This window comes from Pecten maximus, chromosome 10 (assembly GCF_902652985.1).
Source record: "Pecten maximus chromosome 10, xPecMax1.1, whole genome shotgun sequence".
Lineage (NCBI taxonomy): Eukaryota > Metazoa > Mollusca > Bivalvia > Pectinida > Pectinidae > Pecten > Pecten maximus.
Window position 1 is genome coordinate 33493757 of NC_047024.1, and position 13379 is coordinate 33507135.

General features: G+C 36.7%; 2 protein-coding genes across 5 annotated transcripts in view; one reads left to right on the forward strand and one right to left on the reverse strand.

Moving 5' to 3' along the window:
• Positions 1-4218, forward strand: part of LOC117335977 (protein draper-like) — a 28192-nt gene extending 23974 nt beyond the window's left edge. For all 4 annotated transcript variants that reach the window (XM_033896277.1, XM_033896274.1, XM_033896276.1 and 1 more), the window contains one exon: positions 244-4218. In XM_033896277.1, the coding sequence (XP_033752168.1) occupies positions 244-740 (497 nt within the window). In that variant the 3' untranslated portion in view covers positions 741-4218. The remainder of the gene's footprint in view (positions 1-243) is intronic.
• LOC117335978 (glycine receptor subunit alphaZ1-like) overlaps positions 2778-13379 on the reverse strand; it is a 46366-nt gene continuing 35764 nt past the window's right edge. The window contains exons 6-8 of the mRNA XM_033896279.1: positions 13188-13334; positions 7202-7569; positions 2778-5577 (exon numbers count right to left, since the gene is read on the reverse strand). Of these exons, the coding sequence (XP_033752170.1) occupies positions 5440-5577; positions 7202-7569; positions 13188-13334 (653 nt within the window). The 3' untranslated portion in view covers positions 2778-5439. The remainder of the gene's footprint in view (positions 5578-7201; positions 7570-13187; positions 13335-13379) is intronic.

Consider the following 13379-nt stretch of genomic DNA (forward strand, 5'->3'; position numbering starts at 1 on the left):
TGTACAGAAATAAAACTGTTTTAGCTCAAAATAATATAAATTATTATAAAAGGGATATATTTTGTTTTCCGAACAAATTTGTCTTAAGATTTTGTGGCAGGCTTTTCCTTTGTTTTCTTACCCGCTTTGTCCTCTGGAAATGTCAGAGGGTGAAAACACTGACAGGCTTCCTTATACAACTTTATGTTAAAAAATACTCTAACATGCATTCTGTACATTTCTCTTCTTTTTTTTCTTTTTCAGGTACACGAGAAGATTACGAAACCATTGACGACCATTTCCTTTCAAATAATTACGTGGACATGCCGCACACACATGACACTGGAGGGTTTAAAGTGATCGATTCAGGTATTCCAGACGAAACATACAATGAAATACATCCCGAAATACATCATGGCCGCAACAATGAAGAACAATACACAGAAGTCACGTGTATCATAGAGAACACGAAACGCCAGCACACATCAATTACTAGTTGTCAAGGTGATACAACAATCCTTGGAAACTATGATACAATGTCGCGTTCCTGGGAAAGAAATATTAACGACGAGAACAGCAATGAAAGTGATTACAATACGCTGGAAAAGGACTTAATATCATACGATACCTTTAAGAGTGTAAAAGAGGCGTCATCTATAGCATCTCTCCCTGCTTATTTGGATGACAATTATAGCAATGTCAATATTACCGAGAAAGGCGAAAGCCTGAAGAGTCTGAATGTAGGGTCTCTTCCACCATAATACGTGCGACCACCTCTTATCAATACTTAATCAATTTGATGTTCAGTCTTCTACTTCTTAAACAGTTTTCACCGGATCATTCCTTATCTTCGAAACAACAGAAATTGTTTATTTGTCGTTTATAGTTGTTTCACGGATTTTTTGTAAGAGTTTAGTTTTTGGTTATATAGAGACATCTATTTCAAATACCGCCTCCTCATGATACATCCTTATCATCAACTGACTCCATATCCTATTAATTTTCATATTTCATTAATCTGATTTAACATCATCAGTTACACACGAGGATATATTAAGGATTGAAGGAGATATTAAATTGGTGTATCGCTGTAAAGACCGAAACCCACTTCAGTGCACTTCAGTTTTGGGTCTATAGAGTGTTACCCCAATTAATATTCTCGTTCAATTCTTATAATTTTACAATTAACTGTAAGTTGTTCGAATGTTCGACTGAAAATGGCATGTAAATGCTTACCAATATTAATGAAAGACATTAGAGAACGTGCGCATGAATGTTTTCATCAAAGCATGTGCTACATTTTCGGCATACAATGGAAAAGCGCGTTACAACCCAGGCTATTTCGTTATTCAGGTCAATTCATTCGTCATTTAAATGTCAATAAAATAGGTTGGAATGAAATGGTAGGGTTCGAAGTTATTTTCTATGAATTTATTTATACTATTAATGTTGACCTACAAACCATGTAGCAATTACCCGTTACGTCATGATTCACGTACATATGTTTGGAATTTTCAAAGACAATGATGAATAACACCGTTGAATACAAAACTAGGTAATATATTAAACAAAATGAATATTAAACTACATCGTGCAGGTTCGTTCTTCTATTACTCGTCAGTGATGCTAGGGCCACCGTTAACTCTTTCGTCATTCTAGGACTCGCCAGTCACGCAAGAGGCCAAAATATGAAACACCAGAAAGACAAAGTGGATATTAAATAAAGAATTGTTGTGAGTTCAAAGTTAACCAGCTACCTGAACATGGGCGGGATCCAGGCTTCTCAAGTCAGGGATGGGACATTCCTGCAGACCTGCGCAGTCCATAGACCTCGGGCAATAGGTCAACACAGTTAGACGGTTCGCTGAAGTCTCGCCTAAGCGGAAGTGGTATCTAGGGAGGAGTCAGAAATATCACCTCTGTTTGGTTCTGGAATAATGTCTATTTGCACAGCAATTTTGTAAATTTTATGGATAACCAGAGAACCCCAACACCTTACCTTCTGGTGTCTTCCATACCCAGACAGGTAAAGGTCCCTGTTCGTGTTGGACAGTGTTTTCCGCTATTCGAGCTATTTTTCATCAATATTGTAGCAAAATGCATTAGACGATACCTCGTGAAACTTTTAACCCAGGTGGACAGGTGAATGGCAACACCATTAAGATAGCAAAACACCGATATGATCAATTGCCGTTATTGTTCTATTTGTGTAAAAAGTGTAAATAATACCACGACACGGAATTAAAAACACGATCGTAATAAACAAACCAATACATGATTTATATTGTAAAGTGACGGAATTAATAACACAATCATAATAAACAAAACAATGCCTGATTTATACTGTAAGGTGACGGAATTAATAACACGATCGTAATAAACAAAACAATACATGATTTATACTGTAAGGTGCCGGAATTAATAACACGATCGTAATAAACAAACCAATACCTGATTTAAACGGTAAAGTGACGGAATTAATAACACGATTGTAATAAACAAACCAATACCTGATTTATACTGTAAAGTGACGGAATTAATAATACGATTGTAATAAACAAACCAATACCCGATTTATACGGTAAAGTGACGGGATTAATAGCACGATTTAAATAAACCATTACCTGGTTTATACGGTAATGTGACGGAATTAATAACACGATCGTAATAAACAAACCAAAGCCTGATTTATACGGTAAAGTGACGGAATTAATAACACGATTTAAATAAACCAATACCTGGTTTATACGGTAATGTGACGGAATTAACAAGATCGTAATAAACAACCCAAAGCATTATTTATAGGGTAAAGTGATTTATTCCTTTGAAATAGCACAAAATAAGGAACTCCTGAACACAATCTGTTGGCCCCAATAAATTGTTTATATACAGTGATTCTTATACAATATACCAAACACTGATGCGTGAAAAAAATACAAGTAATGTCGATTATAGCCTTTGTGAACCGTTTAGTAGTCTTAAAACTTAAAAAATGCATCACTCAAATAATTTAATTCGAAGTAAATATCTACATCAAAATTATAGTTTATTTGTTGTTTTTTTACTTTCCCGACGTCTTCGAATCAACAAAGTGTGACTGTCTATAGATATATTATTTATACTAAACGTACATAGCGAGTTTTGTCCAAAAAAATCAATCACAATAGCATAACTGTTTACGTGATATTACTTAAAAAGGCCTGGCAGTTATTCCTGCTCACTTGCTTTTCTATACAAGATGGCTTTTAAATTTCAGCCACATCTATATAAGTCTTATTATTATTACACGTATGACAGGTATCTAACCTTAGCTTCCATGCTTAAAACTGATGACAGTATTTTAATATCTGCTTCTTAGCGCGAGATGTATTTCTTTTCGTATCAAAACTATCAAATAGGACAGAGATCGACTAAAATGCAACGTTGAATTATATGGCTTTCAGGTAGACGAGATAAAATATTTCTATCACTATGAAGGATAATATACAGAATGGAATAGTGTTATGAGTCTATGAGGGAACCACATTTTACAAAAGACTTTTACACGGGTGCATAATAAAATACTGCATTGGCGACAAAATCTAATTTTGAGGCGGGCTTGGTTCGAAAATAGCTTCCCCTTTAAGAAATAAGCTTACAGTTTAGTAGAATATTACAACAGACGCTGGGTGATATCATTTTAGATCCATGGAGAATATCAGTAGATGAATTTATATTCTTGTTCAATTAGGAAAGCACACGTCCATCGATTACAAATCTGATAGAAGATAGGTTATGACGAAATAAACTTTCATTGAATGCAACAAGGGTACGAAAATAATTTCCTTGTTCATGCAATAAAACGAGAAATTTGGTTCAAGACAAATGTTTTAGGTATTGCAAAAAAATCCTTTGTTTCAGGTCCAAAGAGAAATTTAGGATATCATACTTTTCGATATGCTGTACACCAGACATTCTCAGTTGGATTACCATCTATTCTGTATACGAAATAAATCTGTGGAATGTGCGAATGTCACCACTAATTACCTTTTTATAAGTTGGTTTTCCCAGAAATACTGCCACCACATGACTTGCGACTTCGACCGCCATCTTCGTTCCATTGACAATGGTGTATATAAATGCGATGAAAGGGGAAACATATAATTTACATTAGTCTAGTTAGTGAGCGGTATTATCAAAACGTGATTGTGTCAATACAATTTATTATTCTTACAGAAATAAAAGTGATGTGATTTACTTTATTGTTTTGTGCAATAATGAATCCTTAAACACGTTCTGAAATTAGATCGAAGTGAATTATTGCTGCCTTCTTGGTAACTTACGATGTATCGCTGAAGATGGTATTTTCATGTTCCCGGTGACGGATGTTAATGCAATTATGTAAGCACATATTCCCTAGAAGGTTGGGTCGACGCTCTATCTGCTATATAATACATACAGATCTGAGAAGGTAAACGATAAGTTACTAAGCGTCAACAATTACAGCCATGTAAACGACGCACAACACGAAAACAATATCTCCAGAAATCTTTACAATATGACGCATATAGAACAATCAGCTGACACTCGACACTATATATGGTTCAAAATAGTGCTAACAAATCGGCCTCAACTATTCTAATTTTTAAATAATACATATACGCTTGCTCGTTAATGTCCGTTGGTGACAGTCATACACCGTTAAAGAAAGTTGACTTTTTTCCGGTCCCATTTCTCTCCTCTAGGCTGTGAACTACGACAGGTCAGATCTAGTTATCATGAAATTGGGTATGTATTGGTTATCTACATGAACAATGGTTGTTTGGTTCGAGCTTCTGCACGCTATACTCATTTTTGTAAATTCGGAACATGTGTGACAGTAAGCCTTAGTGCTGGGTCAGCAGCATTGATAATGATAAACGAACTGGAATTAATTTGATAAACGTTTAGTAGCCTTTTTCACGTAACACCTCCGTATCTTAAACTTGGCACGTGAGATCGAATGTAATTGAACAAAATTAGAGTCAAAATCCAACCACGAGCACGCAAATAAGTTTTCCGTTATTGTAAAAAACAAAAACAAAAAAAAAGTGTGTAGAAGTGGCTTAATCCAAATGAACTAGACAGAAACGATTGCGGCAAATAGAAATTGTCTTTTTATCGACGAAAATTACCAGGTCTTTACTTAGAAAGGGGCATCCCTGATGGATTTATCAATCGAAATAGGAAGAAAAATAGACGTGACTTGTTGTAGTGTTGATGTAAGCCTAATCGGAGAGAATGAGCGATATTTCGTTCATGGTGACGGTCTACTCGATTATCGAATTACTTGCTAATATGTCTTATGTAAAATCTTAATCTATAAACGTGGTAGGAAATGCGTTGTATAACTTCGATGGAGGAGGGCATTTGTATGTTAGTTTCAGTGGTTGAGTGCGTATATAAAAATGTCCAAACACTACCAAAAAATGGCCCGTGTCATTATAAAGTGTAAGCAACCCAGTAGAGCGCCAGGAAGGAGGAGAAGACCAGCGGGAACACTATCTTAGAGATGTTGTCAATTCGTTTGGCCCGGTTTCGTACCATGCGCTCTCTGGACATATTTTTCTTCCCTGAATTCTGTAAAGCCAAAGTAAAAAAGTAAGGATTAATTATACAAAACAACAGTGTTTACACCTAAAGACAACTATAATGTTAACGGCACTGGCTGACTGAGTCATTGGTCCTCAACTCACTTCTACTAATCTTAATGATCATGTACAATCTTAATCGTTTTTTTCACGCAACAATACTAACTGACATGCCGCACGGAATTGATTTCTCCTGTTTTCCAACGACATCCGTTTTTCTAAGACCTTAGAGCCTTATGACAGACACCTGGACAAAAAAAAAAATAGTGTATTCAATTGTTTCAAATCGCATTATATTGAAACATAAATAAATCAAAAAAAAGTTTGAGAGTTGCTCTCGTTATTCCGTTTTTCTATTGATGTGCTAAAATATAATGTGATTGATGTAGGCATTATTTCCGACCTGTTGATAAATATTCCAAGTTATTTGTAATGAGCATCTGATAGGACAAGAAGACGCCGAGAACAGCCAGATTCCATTTAGTGTGCAATATCGATTGTCCCTGTGAATGTGTTGTTCTTGATATCTTACTTCCATACAGCTTTGTCTCCCTGTCGTATGACCTGTGAGGAATTACATATCTAACTCTTTCAACACAGTAATGCTTTATTCAAAAGCCACTACAAAGCAATTACCTCTGATAAATATATTTCTATAATTCACCGCAGTTGCAGTCTTCGTACATTTAAATGCGTCTGCTGCTGCTTTTGAGCGAATGCGGGGATTTACAGCATATGTCCCAATTCTACAGTTACGTTGTTACACGTCAAATTAGAACTGGCATCAATCATCAAATGTCCTCCATGTCGTGCAGTGAAATAATATATAAAAATCAAATTATATATAATCTTCCTAATTCAGAAGCATGTTTCACTGTACTACTTTTATCAGAACCACAAAGAATGTTCAGTATAAATCACTCAATGCGGCGTCACAATGTATATGTTTGTATATATTTGCATTTGGCGTATTTTTCTAAATTGTATTAACGGTTCACATGACTGTTGTTTATTTTAGGTTAATCCTGAAGGTGTTTGTTTGATCGGAATTAAGCAAATGCATACACCATAGATATGGTATGTAAAACCGGATTTAACAAAACTGTAACCAAATATACAGGGAGGAACGTTTAAACACCTAGGATGCATTTAGATTTTCAAAATATTTCAGAATCAGTACATCCTGTACCTCTTTTCCTTCACTACATATTTTGGGTAAGCGTTAAACATTTGAATACAATACTTATTGAACAATGTTATAAAACCCGATCCCAAACAAATATTAAAACAGGAAGATATCACTAACTTTGTTAGTAGTATTCACACCGTTATAAACTGACTATACCTTTACAAAGTGTTCTAAATCCTACAGAATGATGGTACGAGCGATGTTGGTGCGGTGCGCTTCAAAATACGAACACTGCTCCATGTAAAGTAATGCTAGATTATTCGCTCTTCGGAGTTTGACAGTGTATTATATATCAGGGAATTTCTTTTCACACATTTCCTATTGATGATAATTATGATAAATCGCCAATTTATGTCACGCATTATATTATCACCAACATCGCGCGTCACTTCAACGGTATAACGTTTGAGGAAATCATACATACCAATGCCTTTTCCTCTTCGGCTGCGACTTTCGACTGCATGAGCTTGAAGTCTCGCCTTTCCATGACGTATACAACCGGGTACTCCAGCAGTGCGGCAAACACAAAGAGCAGACACATTGCCATCCAAACGTCAAGGGCCTTGACGTACGACACAGGGGGCATCGACGACACCGAGTTTGTCCTCTGTGTAGTGACGGTCAGCACTGTGAGGATGCCAAGGGAAATTCGGGCCGGGACAGCATCGATACTCAGCCAGAACGACACCCAGGAAAGGAGGACAATCAGGATGGTGGGTATATACACTTGAATCATATAAAACCCAATGCTACGGGTCAGGTGTAGATTTAGCTGGATGCAAGTAAAGTTGGCTGAAATGTAAAAAACACAATATCTACAAGCGTTAAACTTACATAAATAGCTCGTGTTGGTATGACGGAAAACACTCGGAGAATCTTAATGTTTCGGGTGGCCGTAGTTCCCGGAGAAAACGTTATTGGAGTGACCCATATCAATAGGCTTTCAATAAGGTTGTCGAACTCAAGATTTCTTCAGAAAAGGCTAGCGCGCTTTCCATTGCATCATACGGTCAATAGTCTTTAAATGACAGCGCTTTGGAAGCAAACTTCATAAAGACAAGTTTTGTCGTCCCCATTGCTACACTTTTGACGTTGTAACGGGCAAACACTGAGTTGCATTAACAGTATTTCCACTCTTTTTTTTTATCGTGGCATTGTGTATATCGATATAATGCCAAGAATATGAATACATAAATAAGTGAAGCGATACCACTCTTAGAACAGCCATACATATCTCGTGGTCTTCCTCTGAGCAAAACGCCAGATCACCAGGTTCCATTATAAACATCAGTGAACATAGCATTGGAGGATATGAACAATTTAACGAAAAAATGAAATAACGAAACTGAACTGTTTGTTAAGATTTCACGTTATCTCTTGCCGACGTATCGTCTACTTTTATTTGGAAATGAGAAATGGTTCAAATGTTGCATGCTTGCATAATTCAAAGAATATTGCAATAGATTAGAATAGGATAACAGAACAAGAATTACATTATGCCTGGTGGCGAGTTAATCAATAGTCAAGTCTGATCAGGATATGAACTCCTAAACGTAATTAAAATTGTAACTGTTACATATTATTGTGGTCTCTAATGGCAAACTTAGCCACATAAATCTGACCATGACACAGATGGAAAATCAGATACCTACAGACCACGGGCAGGGATTATCTTCAGTGTGTTACCGACAGACTTATACAGAGAAGTAGATACAAGATGCCGTGCGAACAACAATCACCAGAGAAACAGCATAAATATCAACCAACGAAACTATTGACTAGCGTGTTATTGTTACCAGACTTCCTGAAAAAATCATAATGTACAATGTACTGTTATAGGGACACTGTGCTAGCTAACTGTAGCCGACTATGACCACATAGATCTATATGTAACATCTACCACGCCTGGACACATTATCGTGTATGAGTTATGAACACTTACGATGTTGCTCCAAACTGAAGCAGACAAAGGGGATCTACATTTGCATTTGAAATCCGTAAAATTGTATCTAAAAGTTTTATGCAAAGAATATCAGGTTATTAACCACAATGTTTTGATTTGTTTCTGGTATTAATGAACTGTGTCTATACCTATCTTCTTATCTCCCTATCAACACATCAACACAATGGTAAGTAAAGCCAATATATGGCAGATATACAACGTGGTAAGTACAGCCACTATATGGCAGATATACAAAGTGGTAAGTACAGCCACTATATGGCAGATATACAAAGTGGTAAGTACAGCCACTATATGGCAGATATACAAAGTGGTAAGTACAGCCACTATATGGCAGATATACAAAGTGGTAAGTACAGCCACTATATGGCAGATATACAAAGTGGTAAGTACAGCCACTATATGGCAGATATACAAAGTGGTAAGTACAGCCACTATATGGCAGATATACACAATGGTAATTTGAGCCACTATATGGCAGATATACAAAGTGGTAAGTACAGCCACTATATGGCAGATATACAAAGTGGTAAGTACAGCCACAATATGGCAGATATACAACGTGGTAAGTACAGCCACTATATGACAGATATACAAAGTAGTAAGTACAGCCACTATATGGCAGATATACAAAGTGGTAAGTACAGCCACTATATGGCAGATATACAAAGTGGAAAAAAAATAAAAAAAAACCCCCAGGGAAAATTTCCTTTTTTCCGACTAGTTTTTTGGAAAAAATTTTGGCAAATTTTTTGGGAAAAAAAAAAATAAAAAAAAAACAATTTTGGGTTCGGTTTTTTAAAAATTTTAAGGGTTTTTTTAAAAATTTTTTTGTTGTTTGTCTATTTAAAAAAAGCACATATTTGGGGGGGGGGTTGTTAAATAAAGACGGGGGGTCTTTTGAGAAATTTTTTGGGGGGAAAATTTTGCAAAAAACCGGGGAAAAAAATTTTGGGAAATACTCCCTTTTTTACCCCATCAAAAAAATAAAATGGTAAAAAAGCCTTTTTTCAATTTGGGGTTACACCCAAGGCATATACAAATTAACGGAATACTATTGAAAAGTGCTCAACACTAAAGGCAAATTTCAATTTAAATACTATTAGATTAAAATAATTAACCCGATGGGAAAAGGTGGAGGGGCGAAAAGGGGGGAGGAAAGATGGGAATCGTGGTGCCAATTTGGGGGAACCAATGGGTAAGTCGTTTTGGGGAAAAAGTGGGTAGGCACAATGGCGTTCAAGTGAAAAAATGGAGAAAAGGGGTGGAAAGGGGAAAAGCGATAAAAGGGGGTAAGTTTTGGGGAATTGGGGGGGGAATAAAAGGGAAGGGGGAAAAGCGGAAGGCCCAAAGGGGGGGGAATGGGGAATTGGGGGGGTTAAAAGAGTAGAATGGAGAAAAGGGGGAAGGAAAAATGGAATAACAAAGGGAAGAAGGGGGAGAAATACAAAGTGGGTAACAAAATGCAAGGGGGGTAAGCCACTATGGGAGTAAAAGGGGTTAGAGAAACCCCCTTGAATAAAAAATGGAAAAAAAGGCAGAAAATTTAAGTACGCGTTTGGGAGAAACAAAGTTAGTAAGCCATTTGGAAAAAAGTGAAGAAGGACAAGGGAAGGGTGTAGGGAAAGGGCAGATGGAAGGGAAAAGGGGAAGGGGGTTAAAGGGTAGGCGCCCTTTTATATCGATAAGTGGAAGTCACTACAAATTTCCATTTTTAAAATGGAGCAATAAAAAAAAGGGCAGGCTTTAAAAAATTTTAAAACAGAAAGGAGAAAAGGGGGAATAAAGGTAGGGATAATGGGAAAAAGGGGAAATAAAGACTAAGGAAACAAATGGAAGTAAAATCAGAATAAGAGTATCAATGGGAAAGGCAAATTTGGAAAAATAAGTTTTGCGTAAGTAGATATAGGGAGAACAATGGGAGAACCCTAATGGAAAAAACAAATGGTAAGTACGCCAAAAAGGGAAAAACCGGGTAAGTCAGCCCACTATATGGCAGATATACAAAGTGGTAAGTACAGCCACTATATGGCAGATATACAAAGTGGTAAGTACAGCCACTATATGGCAGATATACAAAGTGGTAAGTACAGCCACTATATGGCAGATATACAAAGTGGTAAGTAAAGCCACTATATGGCAGATATACAAAGTGGTAAGTACAGCCACTATATGGCAGATATACAAAGTGGTAAGTACAGCCACTATATGGCAGATATACAAAGTGGTAAGTAAGCCACTATATGGCTGATATACAAAGTGGTAAGTACAGCCACTATATGGCAGATATACAAAGTGGTAAGTACAGCCACTATATGGCAGATATACAAAGTGGTAAGTACAGCCACTATATGGCAGATATACAAAGTGGTAAGTACAGCCACTATATGGCAGATATACAAAGTGGTAAGTACAGCCACTATATGGCAGATATACAAGTGGTAAGTACAGCCACTATATGGCAGATATACAAAGTGGTAAGTACAGCCACTATATGGCAGATATACAAAGTGGTAAGTAAAGCCACTATATGGCAGATATACAAAGTGGTAAGTAAAGCCACTATATGGCAGATATACAAAGTGGTAAGTACAGCCACTATATGGCAGATATACAAAGTGGTAAGTACAGCCACTATATGGCAGATATACAAAGTGGTAAGTACAGCCACTATATGGCAGATATACAAAGTGGTAAGTACAGCCACTATATGGCAGATATACAAAGTGGTAAGTACAGCCACTATATGGCAGATATACAAAGTGGTAAGTACAGCCACTATATGGCAGATATACAAAGTGGTAAGTACAGCCACTATATGGCAGATATACAAAGTGGTAAGTACAGCCACTATATGGCAGATATACAAAGTGGTAAGTACAGCCACTATATGGCAGATATACAAAGTGGTAAGTACAGCCACTATATGGCAGATATACAAAGTGGTAAGTACAGCCACTATATGGCAGATATACAAAGTGGTAAGTACAGCCACTATATGGCAGATATACAAAGTGGTAAGTACAGCCACTATATGGCAGATATACAAAGTGGTAAGTACAGCCACTATATGGCAGATATACAAAGTGGTAAGTACAGCCACTATATGGCAGATATACAAAGTGGTAAGTACAGCCACTATATGGCAGATATACAAAGTGGTAAGTACAGCCACTATATGGCAGATATACAAAGTGGTAAGTACAGCCACTATATGGCAGATATACAAAGTGGTAAGTACAGCCACTATATGGCAGATATACAAAGTGGTAAGTACAGCCACTATATGGCAGATACAAAGTGGTAAGTACAAGCCACAATATGGCAGATATACAAAGTGGTAAGTAACAGCCACTATATGGTCAGATATACAAAGTGGTAAGTACATGCCACTATATGGCAGATATACAAAGTGGTAAGTAAAGTCCACTATATGGCGATATACAAAGTGGTAAGTACAGCCACGATTGGCAGATATACAAAGTGGTAAGTACAGTCACTATATGGCAGATATACAAAGTGGTAAGTACAGCCACTATATGGCAGATAGACAAAGTGGTAAGTACAGCCACTATATGGCAGATATACAAAGTGGTAAGAAGCCACGAATTGGCATAATAATCAAAGTTGAGAAGTGGGAATAAGCCACTATATGGCAGATTATACAAAGTGGTAAGGACAGCCACTATATGGCAGATATACAAAGTGGTAAGTACAGCCACTATATGGCAGATATAAAAAGTGGTAAGTAAAGCCACTATATGGCAGATATACAAAGTGGTAAGTACAGCCACTATATGGCAGATATACAAAGTGGTAAGTACAGCCACTATATGACAGATATACAAAGTGGTAAGTACAGCCACTATATGACAGATATACAAAGTGGTAAGTACAGCCACTATATGACAGATATACAAAGTGGTAAGTACAGCCACTATATGACAGATATACAACGTGGCAATAAGAGCCACTATATGGCAGATATACAAAGTGGTAAGTACAGCCACTATTTGACAGATATACAACGTGGCAATAAGAGCCACTATATGGCAGATATACAAAGTGGTAAGTACAGCCACTATATGTCAGATATACAAAGTGGAAAGTACAGCCACTATATGACAGAAATACAAAGTGGTAATAAGAGCCACTATATGGCAGATAATACACACAAAAGGACCAAACAAACGAAACCCTTAAATGAGAAATAAATGTATCCATAAACAACATTCGAATCAATAACAGTATTCATTTAATCATACCTGAAACTGAGCTTTTCAAACAAATTTCCTAGTTACCAAACGTTTGAAGCAAAACTATGTATTTTGCTTAAAAAATGAAATTACAAACAATTGTCAATGACAAAAAATATTGCCAATGTGTCAGTTTTTCCTGATACTTTTTCTATCCTTAAGAATTGAAAATACTTGTACGTGTAATTCAGTACCTCCTGCCATGTCGTCCGTCCCGTACCCCGTGCATTCGGACACATCGTGATTGTCGAGATCAAACTGTGGCAACGTCAGGTAGGCGTTAGTTTTGACGGGATTGTTTTCTCTCCATTTAAATCTTAGTCGATTTCTTGTGTAGGCGACTGTGGAAAGTAGAATATTTAACATATTCAACAAAACAATGAAAG